The following is a 13781-nucleotide window of genomic DNA, read 5'->3' on the forward strand; positions in this document are numbered from 1 at the left end:
TGTTTCAAGGTTAGTGTAGTGCATTGGGCTACAATAAATTCAAATAAGTAATTATCCTTACATGTGAATACAGTTTCTTCTTAAAGGCCACCCTTTGTTTTGCCCGTTCACACATGATCTGTAAAGCACGTTCAGCCAAACCTATTGTTCTCATACAGTGGTGGATTCTGCCAGGTCCAAGGCGGCCTTGGGCAATTTCAAATCCTCTACCTTCACCTGTGAGAAAGAAAGGATAACATGACCACAGCCTATTTGTTTTGTTATTTACACAAATCCTGAGAAACTAATGAGCTGCCCTCAATAAAAATGGCATTCCAGTAGGAAAAAAGTCAGTTCTGTAAAAAGGTTCACTATACCTTTATGGAACTTTGATTTCTATGTATTTTAAACCACCATCAACAAAAACGTGGATCAAATTTAAGAACTGTCTTTTGAGTACCTACTCTGCATAAGTTGTTTTGTTAGTGCTGCAATGGTTACAATGGTAGATAAGACACAGACCCGAGTTTAGAACCTAGAAGAGGGGCAAGGATGCTAGGGATAAGGGATATGGAGAGGGACAAGAAAGGTAAAGGAGGGAGGTGCTGTCTGTTCATCATGGTAATCTTAGGGCCTGGCAGGATCAGGGGCTTGTTGAGTGGATGAGATGAGGAACACAAGAACCTTCCTGAAAGAGGTGGCATCAGAGGTGTTCCCTGAAGGTTGAGTAGGATTCCAACAAGCAAGAGGATGGAGTCATTCCAGGCATACAGTGTTCAAAGTTATTTATGCTTCTAATGTGTATATGACTTGAATTCAGAAAGTAGTGAGGTTTTAGTAAAACAAGTAGAGGTTTGAAGATCATGTTTCAGGAAAAAGTGTGTTGCTCTGAATTGTATAATTTTTGTATTTAGCTGTGTTTTCAACTGATGTGATACCACATCAAATACTTAAATAAAACCTTATTATTCCATGTAAGAAAAATCCACCAAAGGAAAAAATTTTCCTTTATAAATGGAGTAAATAAGAGGGGAAAGTATCTACATTATGGTATACTTCGTATCTTTTCCAGATTTAGCCCTGAAATTATTTTAAAACAAAATAATAGAGAGTCATTTTTCCAAACTTATCTCACCTAGTATTAAATTGGTGGCAGGAACTCGCACTTGATTAAAATGGATCTCAAAATGTCCTCCATGGAGATTATCTATAAAATAGAGAATAAAATTTTAAAAAGCAAAATGAATTGACCAAAAAACAGTCACAGATAATTAATCTACTGAAATATAATTACTCAGAGATAGTGGAATTTAAAGGCCTCATATGTCATACATTCCTAGGTAGACCAGAGCCCTGAACCCCCAGCACTGTGTAGCCCAGAAAACTTATCAACTGTTTTAGAAATTTTAAGAGATTTTAGATATCATTTCATCAAGAGGTTTCTGAGCTCATTCTCTGAAGTTGTAGAGCTATGAAAAAGGAAGACGGCTCCACAGCTCTGATCAGACTATTTTATTATTGTTTTATTATTGCTTCTTCTTTGAAATTTTTTATATACGGGCTTCCAAAGAAAATTTTGCTTGGAAAAAAAAAGTTCCAATTGTTCAAAAATTGAAAGTGAATAATGTAATTCAAATTTCTGATTTGACCATTGTGGAAACCAATGCCTGATGATGTGAAGAACCTGCTTGAAGGGACAGAGCAGGTTCAGCATTAGAGACAAAGCTGAGTCTGGGTCTTCAGGTATGTTTGCTCCCAGTCTAGGCTTGTTCACTGTGTGTTTGCCTCTTGAAAATGCTGGCATGTGACTGAGATTGGAAACACATTCACATTTTGTCTTTACATCACCCCTCCTCCCTGCCAAATTCTGCAGATAATCTCATGCTAACTCCACACACTTTCCCAGTCAGAATAGACATTAATAATCAACTATGTCCACACTGTTTCTTTTGGCCTTGGCACAGGGAGTTGGAGAGGTGCTGGTGAAATTGTCATACTGAAATTTCAAACATAGGCTCTACAATGGAGGGTATTTGTAGGGAACCAACATTATAAACTCATTTTGGTGGTCTTTCAGGCTGTTGCTCTGCAACCCAACAACTTCCCATACACAGTTTGCTCCAGTGAGCTTGTTCATCCCCATCTTGCCAACACACTTTTCTTTTCTTTATAATTCAATCCTTTTTTCTTAAAGTTAATTTTTATTGGAGTATAGTTGCTTTACAATGTTGTATTAGTTTCTGCTGTACAGCAAAATTAGTCAGCTACACATATCTCCTCTTTTTTGGATTTCCTTGCCACTTAGGTTACCACGTGCATTAAGCAGATTTCCCTGGGCTATACAATATGTTCTCATTAGTTGTCTATTTTATACATAGTATCAATAGTGTATATGTGTCAATCCCAATCTCCCAATTCCTCCCCCTCCCCCCTCCCTTGGTATCCATACATTTGTTCTCTATGTCTGTGTCTCCATTTCTGCTTTGCAAATAAGATCATCTATACCATTTTTCTAGATTCCACATATATGCATTAATATACAATATTTGCTTTTCTGACTTACTTCACTCTGTATGACACTCTCTAGGTCCATCCACATCTCTACAAATGACCCAATTTCATTCCTTTCAATGGCCGAGTAATATTCCATTGTATATATGTACCACATCTTTTTTATCCATTCATCTGTCGATGGACATTTAGGTTGCTTCCATGTCCTGGCTATTGTAAATAGTGCTGCAATGAACACTGGGGTGCATGTGCCTTTTTGAATTATGGTTTTCTCATAGTATATGCCCAGGAGTGGGATTGCTGTGTCATATGGTAGTTATAGTTTTAGTTTTTTAAGCAACCTCCATACTGTTCTCCTTAGTGGCTGTATCAATTTACATTCCCACCAACAGTGCAGGAGGGGTTCCCTTTGCTCCACACCCTCTCCAGCATTTACTGTTTGTAGATATTTTGATGGTGGCCATTCTGACCAGTGTGAGGTGATACCTCATTGTAGTTTTGATTTGCATTTCTCTAATAATCAGTGTTGTTGAGCATCTTTTCATGTTTGCCAACACACTTAACCTGTGGGTGCATTCTCCAGCTGCAGCCTACAGAAAATGATGATGTCAAATGTTCCATAAAACTGCAAGTCTTATATCCACTACTTGAATATTTTCATTAGCCACTTTCAACAATAAACAGAAAGCCAGGGTCACCACAAAACCTGAAGTTCAGTAAACTTTTTCATAACATTTATCACCGGCTGACAGCTATATAACTTCTTATTTACATGTTTGTATTTACTCTCTGTCTCCTTCCCCCAGCATGTAAGCTCCACAAGGGCAGAGATCTTGGTCTACTGTGTTCACTAATGCATTCTAAGTACCTGGAATGGTGCTCAGCACTCAACAAATACTTGCTGAATGAGCAACCTGATTGGCAAGGAAACAGTGAACATGAGCCTGAGCAAAAGTATCCTTGCTTCTTAGAAATTCCGCCCAAGGACAGAAGGAAGGAAAAGTTTTGCATTCAAATCAGTCAAAACCCATTGCTTATTAATAGCTCTTGAGGTTGATTGACTAAGAAAGCTAAACTTGAAAACAAAAATGAATGTTACTGTGGGTTACCTAGATTTAATTTCCAGGTGTATTTCATTAATCTATTCTCCTGGATGATGAAGAGAAGGCTGGCAGACAGAGTCGTTATTCCTTGAATACCAGTCTGCCCTTTCCCAAAAGCAGACAAAACATGGTAGAATGCTGCACCACCTCTCTTTTTATTTGTTCTGTTCTGAACTCCACTCGTATTTTTATTAAACGTCAAAAGATTTCTAAGAACCCATCTTGTGCATTAAAATGCTATCTAGGGACTTCCCTGGTGGTCCAGTGGTTAAGAATCCACCTTCCAATGCAGGGGACGTGGGTTTGATCTCTGGTCAGGGAACTAAGATCCCACATGCTGTGGGGCAACTAAGCCCACGTGCCGCAACTACTAAGCCCGCGCTTTCTAGGGCCTGCGTACCACGACTAGAGAGCCTGCCCGCTGCAACGAAAGATCCCACATGCCGCAATGAAGATCCTGTGTGCCACAACTAAGACCTGATGCAGTCAAATAAATAAATAAATATTTTTTTTAAAAAAGCTGTCTAGTCCCTTCAGTGTTACTGCATATTCTAGTCTTCCTGCTTGCAAATACACGGACAGGTTGATTGAGTACTTACCCAGGTAGCCAAAAACAGACAAGGGCCTTACTACTTCTACTCCAGGTGTGTTGATGGGAACAAGAATCATGCTGTGTTGTTTGTGTCTGGTCAAAAGAAAAACAGATGTTAGGAAAAGTGTGCTAAGTGGAAAAATAAAACAGATGTTAGGCAGAGTCTCAACTGTCACTTTTTCATTGTTGTTATCATGTAATTATGTAAGCAATGATGTCTGGAATGGGAACTGTGTAAAAAACATACATTAAGTACATTCAGATGCAGGCTGTGATCTGGAACAATGATGATTTTAAAATATGTGAAAATTATTTAACTGAGGCTTCTCATTGCTCAAAGTGGTAACTGGCAACTGATATTCAATACATTAAACATTTCAAGACTATTGCCTTGGATCTAAATGTCTAACTTACAAACAGTTTTGAAAAATTTTATATATCTTATAATCTGATCCAAACAGCTTTGAGGATTCAGCAACATTTTTAATACAGGAAATTCCACAGTGAAGAATGTACAGCAACACTCCCTAAAATGTTTTCTAAATATATCTTTTAGCAAAATAATTGTGAAATACAAACATGTGACATTTAATGTCATAATATATTTTATATTATTATGATTTGTGAGCCCAAATGGTGCGTTTTAAGTAAATTAAGTAGATACAGAGAAAGACCGACTCTTATTCCTCATAGATTTCTCAATCACTATTGTTTTATTACCTGATTACACAGTTATTGTTAGTTTTTCCCATAACAATTGCAATTTTGCACTTTGGATTCCCAGCTCCTAAAACCAGAGAGAAAATGAGAACAATATATCATAAAAAGAAATTTTTAGTCTGACATTTCACCCTAAAAGTTCTAATCTTTCTAAGTTTACCTCTGGGAAAACAAACAAACAAACATACAGGAAGAAAACCCTTAATTCATTAAAAAAAATAATGCTATGTACAAAACTGTATATCACCCAAGAAAAATCACTAGCCAAGGCCAAGAATGGATTTCGCAATGAGAGCTGCTGCATGAAAATAACCAGAAGTCAAAGAAGCCGTGAAAGAGCTGCAGCCCTTAAGACAAAATGACAGCTCTCCCATTCATACCATTTCAGACATCAGCATGCTAGAAAGATTGTGAACTTCTTCTAGCTTATTTCCTCCTGTTTAGATCCCATATTTTCTGACATATGGACAAGAAGTACTAAAACTCATGATATTTACTCCCCAACCAGTGACTGAGAAAGACCTAATTTCCCCAGCCATGGGGCTGGGTGAGGGTGAGTCTGAGGATTTCAGTACCTATCCCAGATTACATCATTTGCCCTAGTTATGCTATGGAGTAGCTGAAGATGGTTTACTTGGAGCTGTCCACATATATGAGGCTCTGATTCCACCTTCAGTAAGCCTAGGTTCTCATTCATTGATTTATTAAGGGTTAAAATTTGAAAATATAAAGCTATTCTCATTTTAATGTAAACTTTTATTTAACTACAGTTTAAGGTCTATATCAATTCCCCAAAGGGGCCTTCTCGCAAAAAGTAAGTTTCATTTTCACCAGTCTAAGCACCTAGTCCCTCAGGGAAACTACCATTTAACTGGTGTTCTAATTATAAGACTGCAAGCAACTGGGTCAGATTAAGTTAAACACATAACTTCTTATAAAAAGTGGTTTTAGGAGATGTGAAATCATATGAAGATTAAATGTGAAATGTTAGGAATTATGTCAAATAGTTGAATAACACCATAAAATCCCAGGATTTAAAGGATAAACTCTATGGGACATATTAAAGGCCACTGCAAGGATGTACTCAGTGAGATCCAGATGGTGGGAAATCTACAAGACACATAATCCAGTTTCTTCAACAATTAAATTGCAGTAAAAAGGAAAAAAGAGGGATAGGGAAAAACGGAAGGGAGCTTACAGATAAAAAGAGATGAAAAGAGACTTAAAAAGAGTATCAACCAACAGGAATTTTTAGACCTTATTTGGATCCTAATTCAATTAAACTAAAAAGCATTAATCACAATTATGAAACATTAGAAATTTGAATATGTAATGATATGTAATGATATTAAGTAATTTTAGGTGTGCTAATGGTTTTGTGGTTACATTTTTAAAAGCACCCATATTGAGATACACACTGAAATGTTTGTGAAAGAACTAATGTGATGTCTGGGATTTATTTCAAAATAATATAGGGAGAGGAGGGAATGAGAGTAGGGATGAAACAAGGTTGGCCATGAGTTGGAAACTGCTGAGTTGCAAAGCTATTCAGAGTATTCCTGGGAGACCTAAATATGTAGCAAAGATATAAAGGAGAAACATGGGTGGTACACTGAAATGTCTGCAAATAGGTCACGTAATAGTGAACATGAGGAGTAAAGGAGGGTAGGGCCCAGAGGAAAGAGATGCCTTAACTCTATAGATTGAGGGGATTGGGGTAAAGGACATAGTGAAGAAGCAGCACTAGAAGAAAGATGATTAGTTGAGAAACAGAGACCAAGGCAAGGAGAGGTAAAGAAAGAGAAGAGAGGGTAAAAATGAATAGAAAAACTAGAGAAAAGGGGTCTACTTTAAACATTGGCACTTACATCTGAAATTTTGAAACTCCTTACAATTGAATCTCTGGCTCTATAGAAGAAATGGATGAAACAGAATGCACAACTACAGCTCTTGCAGTGTTTTCAGTCTATATGAGGACATACTAAATAAACAGAGAAAACTATAGAGTGGAAACAATCTAATATTTCCTAGAGTTTAGAACGGAAACTGAATTGATAGCTTTTCTAAAACCAACTTGGAGAGATTCAAGATAGCAGAAATATGTGTTTATTTCCCATCGCTCCTGAGATCTCACTGAAGTAAAAACCTAAAAGTATAATGAAGGCATAACCATAACAGAAAAGGAAGTAAGGAATGTGAGGCAACAGGATTAGGGGTGTTGGTGGTCACCAACAAATGAGAGCTTTCAATAAATATCTGGGGAACAGATAGAGGCAAGTTGACCAATGAAATGCACAGAGAAGTCAGAGCCTAGCAAATGATGTAAGGAACTGCAAAGGGAGAGGGTTCTGACTCTGGAGTCAGAAGTTATGACTGAGAAGTGAGGCTACCAAAGGGGGATTAGTCCAGTATTTATAGTTGGGCAAATGTAACAGGTGGCATTCTCACAGGCAGGTATCTGACACTTAGCCTGAGGGAGAAAAGTATAGAGTATGTTACAAAAAAACTGAATAAAGTCATTCTGAGACCTGGGGGCCTGTAGCTTGAAAGCTAGCTTCCCATCAGCAGACTCTAAAGTGAGTCCCCGCCCAGCTCCACCAAAAGTTTCCTTGCGGAACTGCTACTCAGGAGAGAAAAATGGCTGGAAAAGAGCTGTTAAAACAAAGGAAACCTCAACCAGCTACTCTTCCTTTTTTCTTAAGTATGAATAGAAAAACAAGGATCTGTAGTATGTGAAGAGTCTGCAGCATTAAAGAGAATGACTGACCAAAATAAAGAAACTGTAAAACTGATTGGAATGGGAAGACTAAAGACTCCAGGAGAGAGGTCTCCAGAAAAGAAAGAACTCAATAGAATTAAAGTTACAATTTAAAGGTGTGTGTCTGTGTGTGTGCACACGCGTGTGTGTGTGATGGATAAGGGGAAGGAGATATAAAAGCAAATAATGAAATGAAAGAGAAATGGCAATTAGAAACTGCAGGAAAATAATTTGTAAATGTACAAGTGAACCATGGTCTAAATATAAAAGAAACTACAGTATGGCATGAATTTAAGTAATACATAGAGTGTAAAACTATTTTAACTGATGTTGATGCTTAGAAACACTCTCCTTACACTGGCCAAGGTGATATTATATTGAATCAGTTAGAGAAGGACAAGAAATCTATCTAATACACTACTCAGACCAGCATTGAAAAATATTAGCATAGTCCTATAAGGTAAGTGTTGGTTTTCAAAGTTTAGAGTCATTCTGTGGTCAACAGTGATTATGGTTGCAAGACAGAAATACATTTTAGTAATTCTGACAATGTAAAAGTAGAAGCTGTGGCTGACATAAGGTAAAATATGGAAGGGAAGAATAAAAGGTAGAGAAAGGGGTAGGTGCACTCACGTAACTTTAGGTTATAAAGAGGAGCTTGAAGAGATTCTGTGGAATGGGGATGCAGAGGAGAAATTTAGAGGTATCATCTAAAGTGTAAAAGGTAATCAATCAAAAAATTGAAATAATAAATGTCTACATTATGAAAGGGCAGAAAGTTATAATACATATGAGTGAAACTGTTCTTAATAAAATTGGGGAATCAATAAGTAGTGTCTAAAATGAATAAACTGGGAGAGAGAAAAAAACATTTTACCTAAAATTATAGCAGAAACCAGAGAACTAAAAACAGAAACCTGGAGTCTTCTCTAGGGTATGGTATGGTTGTGTGAAGGGATGGGAAACAGTATGTTCTTAAATATTTTCAGATTTGTTACCATTTCTAATCGAATAACAATAACTACTACCACTTTTTTAAAAAATTTAAAAAAAACCAGCCTATTATCTTGTGAATAAATCTGTAGATTCTAATTCGGAGAAGGAAACTGAGAGACCTGCTGAATAAACTGCAATATGTTTTTTCTCTTTCCTAATCTCCCTTTAATCTGAACGTTTTATCTTTGGACTGTGGAGGAGCCATTTCCTGCATATAGTGTGGCATTTCCCCACTTCTTCTAAGTGATAATACATAACTCCAGAAATCCTACATGCACACCTCTGCCTTATGAAATGCCTAAAATGATAAAAACACTAAAAATAGATTTCATCTGGGAAAAGGAGGGGAAGGGAGGGAGGCAGTGTGCCTAAAATGGGTGATTCTGTTCATCCCCAGGCTGGTAGTGGAATAAGGAAACACCTTAAACTGATTTAGAGCTTGAATTACAAGACTGCTTTCTCCATGGCCAAAGCCAAAGGAATTGTCAGAACTTGCAATCATATATACATATATGATTTTATCTATGACTAGAAAGGAAGGGAAGGAAGACTTTTAACTGACAGGAGCAGAACATTTTTAAAAAAACAGCATTAAATTGGCCATTTGATGCAACACTGTAATCACATAATAAATATGTTAAGCAAAATTGTCTCCTATTTTTTCCCAAATATATGACTTATTACCTTATCCTGGGACTAAGACAAATATGACATATTATATATAAGATAACGGGCAAGACCATTTTCTCCACCCTTCTGTGCTTTTGCATCATAATCTTATTACCAGTTGCTTCAAAGAAAATTCAATAGAAAAGTTTTATATTGAAAAGAAATAAATCTGCTTTTTGTTAAAAGAAAAACATAAGCATCTTCACAAATATAACAGAAATTAAATGTTGTCCCAGTAGAACACTTTACAATGCTTTGAAAAGTCTGTGGTATGTGTATTGATATTAGATAACAAAGGCCTTTAATTCAGGTTAAACATACTTATTGTATACCAACCAATAATAAATGGCAGATATAGGATTTCTAGAATTTTGTATATAATATATATATTATATATATATACATATATATAATTTTAGAGCAGTTTTAGGTTCATAGCAAAATTGAGGGGAAGTTACAGAGATTTCCCATATCCCCCTTCCCACCTCCATACATAGCTTCTCCCATTATCAATACTGCCCACCAGAGTGGTACGCTTTTTACAAGTGATGAACCTACATTGGCCTTCATAACCACCCAAAGTTCATAGTTTACATTATAGTTCATTATTTTTTTTTTTTAAATGATAACATTTTATTATAGAAAAAGTATCCCAAATATAGGATTTTGTATACACTGGTAGGTGAACAAATGCAACTTTAAAAGTAAATACAAAGTAAAGAGGCAAAACTACAAGCATTTTGCCTTTAAGAGAAAACATAACGTTTTCCTGCAGCAGTGAACCCACGCAGAGCACGAATGTGGCTCCATCTCCCATAAAGGCATCAGGTTTGCTTTCTGAACTATGCCCAGTTTATCAATTTCAAAATGATGGCAAGAAGGGAGTTCCCTGATGGCCTAATGGTTAGGATTCTGGGCTTTCACTGCCAGTGGCCTGGGTTCAATCCCTGGTTGGGGAACTGAGATCCCGCAAATTGCACAGTGCAGCCAAAAAAACAAAAACCAAAACAAAACAGAAAAAACATGATGGCAAGAACTGGCATTGAATAAATCTCTAAGACTGATTCTTAACTTTCTATTGACTGTTACTTGATAAAAGTTCCCATCACACTTTGAGAATTTAAAGCCTGCTTTCTGATTGTTTTTACTTACAGAAGGACCCGTTGCAACACTATCCATCCTTCCTGGGCTTATTCCACAGTATTTTCATAGACCTGTACACACATTACTGATCATTTTTGATGTTGTACATTCTATGGGTTTGGGCAAAGGTATAATGACATGTACCTATCATTATATATCTCACTGTCCTAAAAATCCTCTGTGCTCCACCTACTCATCCCTCCCCACCCCCAACCCTGGCAACGACTGATCTTCTTACTGTCTCCAGAGAGTTCTGTCTTTTCCAGAATGTCATATAGTTGGAATCATAGCCTTTTCATTTAATAATAGGCATTTAAAGTTTCTCCATGTCTTTTCATGGCTTGGTAGCTCCTTTCTTTTTAGCACTGGATAATATTCCATTATACAGATGTTCTTCTTTTAAATGACCATCTCTCCTTCTTGCCTCTTCTTCTGGAACTCCAAGTACACATAGTTTAGACCTTTTGATATTGTCCCACAGTTTCCTAAGACTGTTCATTTCTTTCCATCTTTTCTTCAAATTGGATAATTCCTAATGGTCTGTCTTCAAGTTCATTAACTCTTTCCTCTGTCATCTCCATTATGCTATTAAGCCCATACAGTGAATTTTTTTCAGATATTTTACTTTTCAATTCTAATATTTCTAATTGGTTCTTTTTCATGTTTTCTATTTATCTTCTGATATTTTCTTTTTATTTTTCTTAACCTCACTGAGCAAATTTATAATAGCTGTCTTAAGTCCTTGCCTGATAATTCCAACATCTGAGTCATTTGGAGGGCTGGGCTTTCCCCTTGAAAGTGGATCATGTTTTCCTGGTTCTTCATTTCATGAGTAATTTTAGATTGTATTCTGGACATTATGATTCCTTTGTTTTGAAGACTCTAGATTCTGTTCTATCTCTCGAAAAGCATTAATGTTTTTTGTTTTATAGGGCAATTAACTTAAGTAGAGTCAAACTTCAGAGTCTGTCTCAATTAAGGTGAATGGGAGGTCACATTTCAGTTTAGCTCTTTTTATTTAGCTGCAAGGTGCTTTGAGTCTGCCCTGTGAATCACTTTGGTTCACGAGTAAGCCAGAGACTTGGGCAAAGTTTACACATGAAATAGAGCTCGCTTTTTCCAGGTTTCTCCTTTCCTGGAATCCCACCCTATTCTATCATTTTCTGGGAGTGATGGCTGCCCCAGACACTCTCCTCTGGTTCCTTAGTACACAAAGACCCGAGTTATCTAGAGAAGCTTCAGCATTCTCACACCACATTGTGTACTTAGGCCAAAGCCTTTTTTTTTTTTGGCCGCATTGGGTCTTCGTGTGCTGCGTGTGGGCTTTCTCTAGTTGCAGCAAGCGGGGGCTACTCTTCATTGCAGTGTGCAGGCTTCACTTTGCGGTGGCTTCTCTTGTTGTGGAGCATGGGCTCTAGGTGCACGGGATTCAGTAGTTGTGGCTCGTGGGCTCTAGAGCACAGGCTCAGTAGTTGTGGTGCATGGGCTTAGTTGCTCCACGGCATGTGGGATCTTCCCAGACCAGGGCTTGAACCCGTGTTCCCTGCATTGGCAGGTGGATTCTTAACCACTGCACCACCAGGGAAGTCCCTAGGCCAAAGCCTTAAAATGAGACCTAGCTCCTGTCTCGTCTTCCAAATTCTGACTCTGCTACAAAATCAGCCTATCTTTGGTCACTCCCCAGACTCTTCAGGTAGTTTTTTTTTTTTTTTTAATTAATTAATTAATTTATTTTTGGCTGTGTTGGGTCTTCGTTTCTATGCAAGGGCTTTCTCTAGTTGCCGCGAGCGGGGGCCACTCTTCATTGCGGCGCGCGGGCCTCTCACTATCGCGGCCTCTCTTGTTGCGGAGCACAGGCTCCAGATGCGCAGGCTCAGTAGTTGTGGCTCACAGGCCCAGTTGTTCCACGGCATGTGGGATCTTCCCAGACCAGGGCTCAAACCCGTGTTCCCTGCATTGGTAGGCAGATTCTCAACCACTGCGCCACCAGGGAAGCCCCAGTAGTTATTTTTTGTAGGTTTTTATTTGTTATCTGTGAGAAGGTCAATTTTAGGTGCTTTTTCCATCACACTAGACGTGGTACTCCCCTAGAGTTCTCTCCTTTAAACTTTGCCAAAACCAGGTCTTCACTTATCCAGTGTGATGGTTTTTTGCATCATGTACCTATCATTAGTGTCAGTTGAAGTTTTAGAAATGCAATGGTCTATATACACTACCAAATGTAAAATAGATAGCTAGTGGGAAGAAGCTGCATAGCACAGGGAGATCAGGTCTGTGCTTTGTGACCACCTAGATGGGTGGGATAGGGAGGGTGGGAAGGAGGGAGACACAAGAGGGAAGAGATATGGGGATATATGTATATGTATAACATATTCACTTTGTTATAAAGCAGAAATTAATACACCATTGTAAAGCAATTATACTCCAATAAAGATGTTTAAAAAAAAAAAAGAAATGCAATGATCACCTCAAAATATGATTTAGGAAGCAGAATTAGGAATCTTAGAAGCTCTAAAAATTTTAAACCAATAAAACCAAGAGCTAACAATTCTATTCCCCTCAATTATTCTGTATTGTGAAGTACACATGTAAAGTAAAATACAGTTAAGATTAAAATGCATAGATAACTAATGAGAACCTACTGTATAGCACAGGGAATTCTACTCAATGCTCTGTGGTGACCTAAATGGGAAGGAAATCCATAAAAGAGGGTATATATGTATACGTATAGCTGATTCACTTTGTTGTACAATAGAAACTAACACAATATTGTAAGGCAACTATACTCCAATAAAAATTTTAAAAATATATGTGTCAATTCCCACTTAAAAAAATTTTTCCAACAGAGTTTCACTTGTGTGAAATGATATACATATATAAGAGGTATTGGAAAACAAATTATTGGACGAATAAAGAAATTGATATTCAGGGCAAAAAGAAAAAAGATTAAAATGCAATTGTTTTAAAACCAATGATCTAATTTGGGTTTCTCCAAATTTAATGGAATCTACTTTTCAATCAGTTCTGAAAGAACTTTTTATAAGAAGGATGTTTCAGCTGCTACATCTTCCAGATTTTAATGAGAAAAGATTTCCCCATTCACATATTTCAAAATTGTTTTAAAAATCTAAGATGTTATACTCTAGATGTTGAGCCCACTTGACTATCCTCATTTATTGAACCATGTCTGACTTTCCAAATTGTGTTTAGTTACTTTTACAACAGTGTGTCCTTCTGATTTTTATAGGTGTTAATACATATAAAATGAATTCCACAAATCTGAGGATCAACCCGAAGATCATTAGGATGA

General features: G+C 37.2%; 1 protein-coding gene across 2 annotated transcripts in view; it reads right to left on the reverse strand.

The window, feature by feature from the left end:
- ACAD11 (acyl-CoA dehydrogenase family member 11) overlaps positions 1-13781 on the reverse strand; it is a 103946-nt gene that overhangs the window by 19457 nt on the left and 70708 nt on the right. For both annotated transcript variants that reach the window (XM_036851125.1, XM_036851126.1), the window contains 4 exons: positions 4906-4972; positions 4193-4278; positions 1115-1186; positions 62-216 (listed from right to left, as the gene is read on the reverse strand). In XM_036851125.1, the coding sequence (XP_036707020.1) occupies positions 62-216; positions 1115-1186; positions 4193-4278; positions 4906-4972 (380 nt within the window). The remainder of the gene's footprint in view (positions 1-61; positions 217-1114; positions 1187-4192; positions 4279-4905; positions 4973-13781) is intronic.

Source organism: Balaenoptera musculus, chromosome 4, assembly GCF_009873245.2.
Source record: "Balaenoptera musculus isolate JJ_BM4_2016_0621 chromosome 4, mBalMus1.pri.v3, whole genome shotgun sequence".
In the NCBI taxonomy this organism is placed as follows: domain Eukaryota; kingdom Metazoa; phylum Chordata; class Mammalia; order Artiodactyla; family Balaenopteridae; genus Balaenoptera; species Balaenoptera musculus.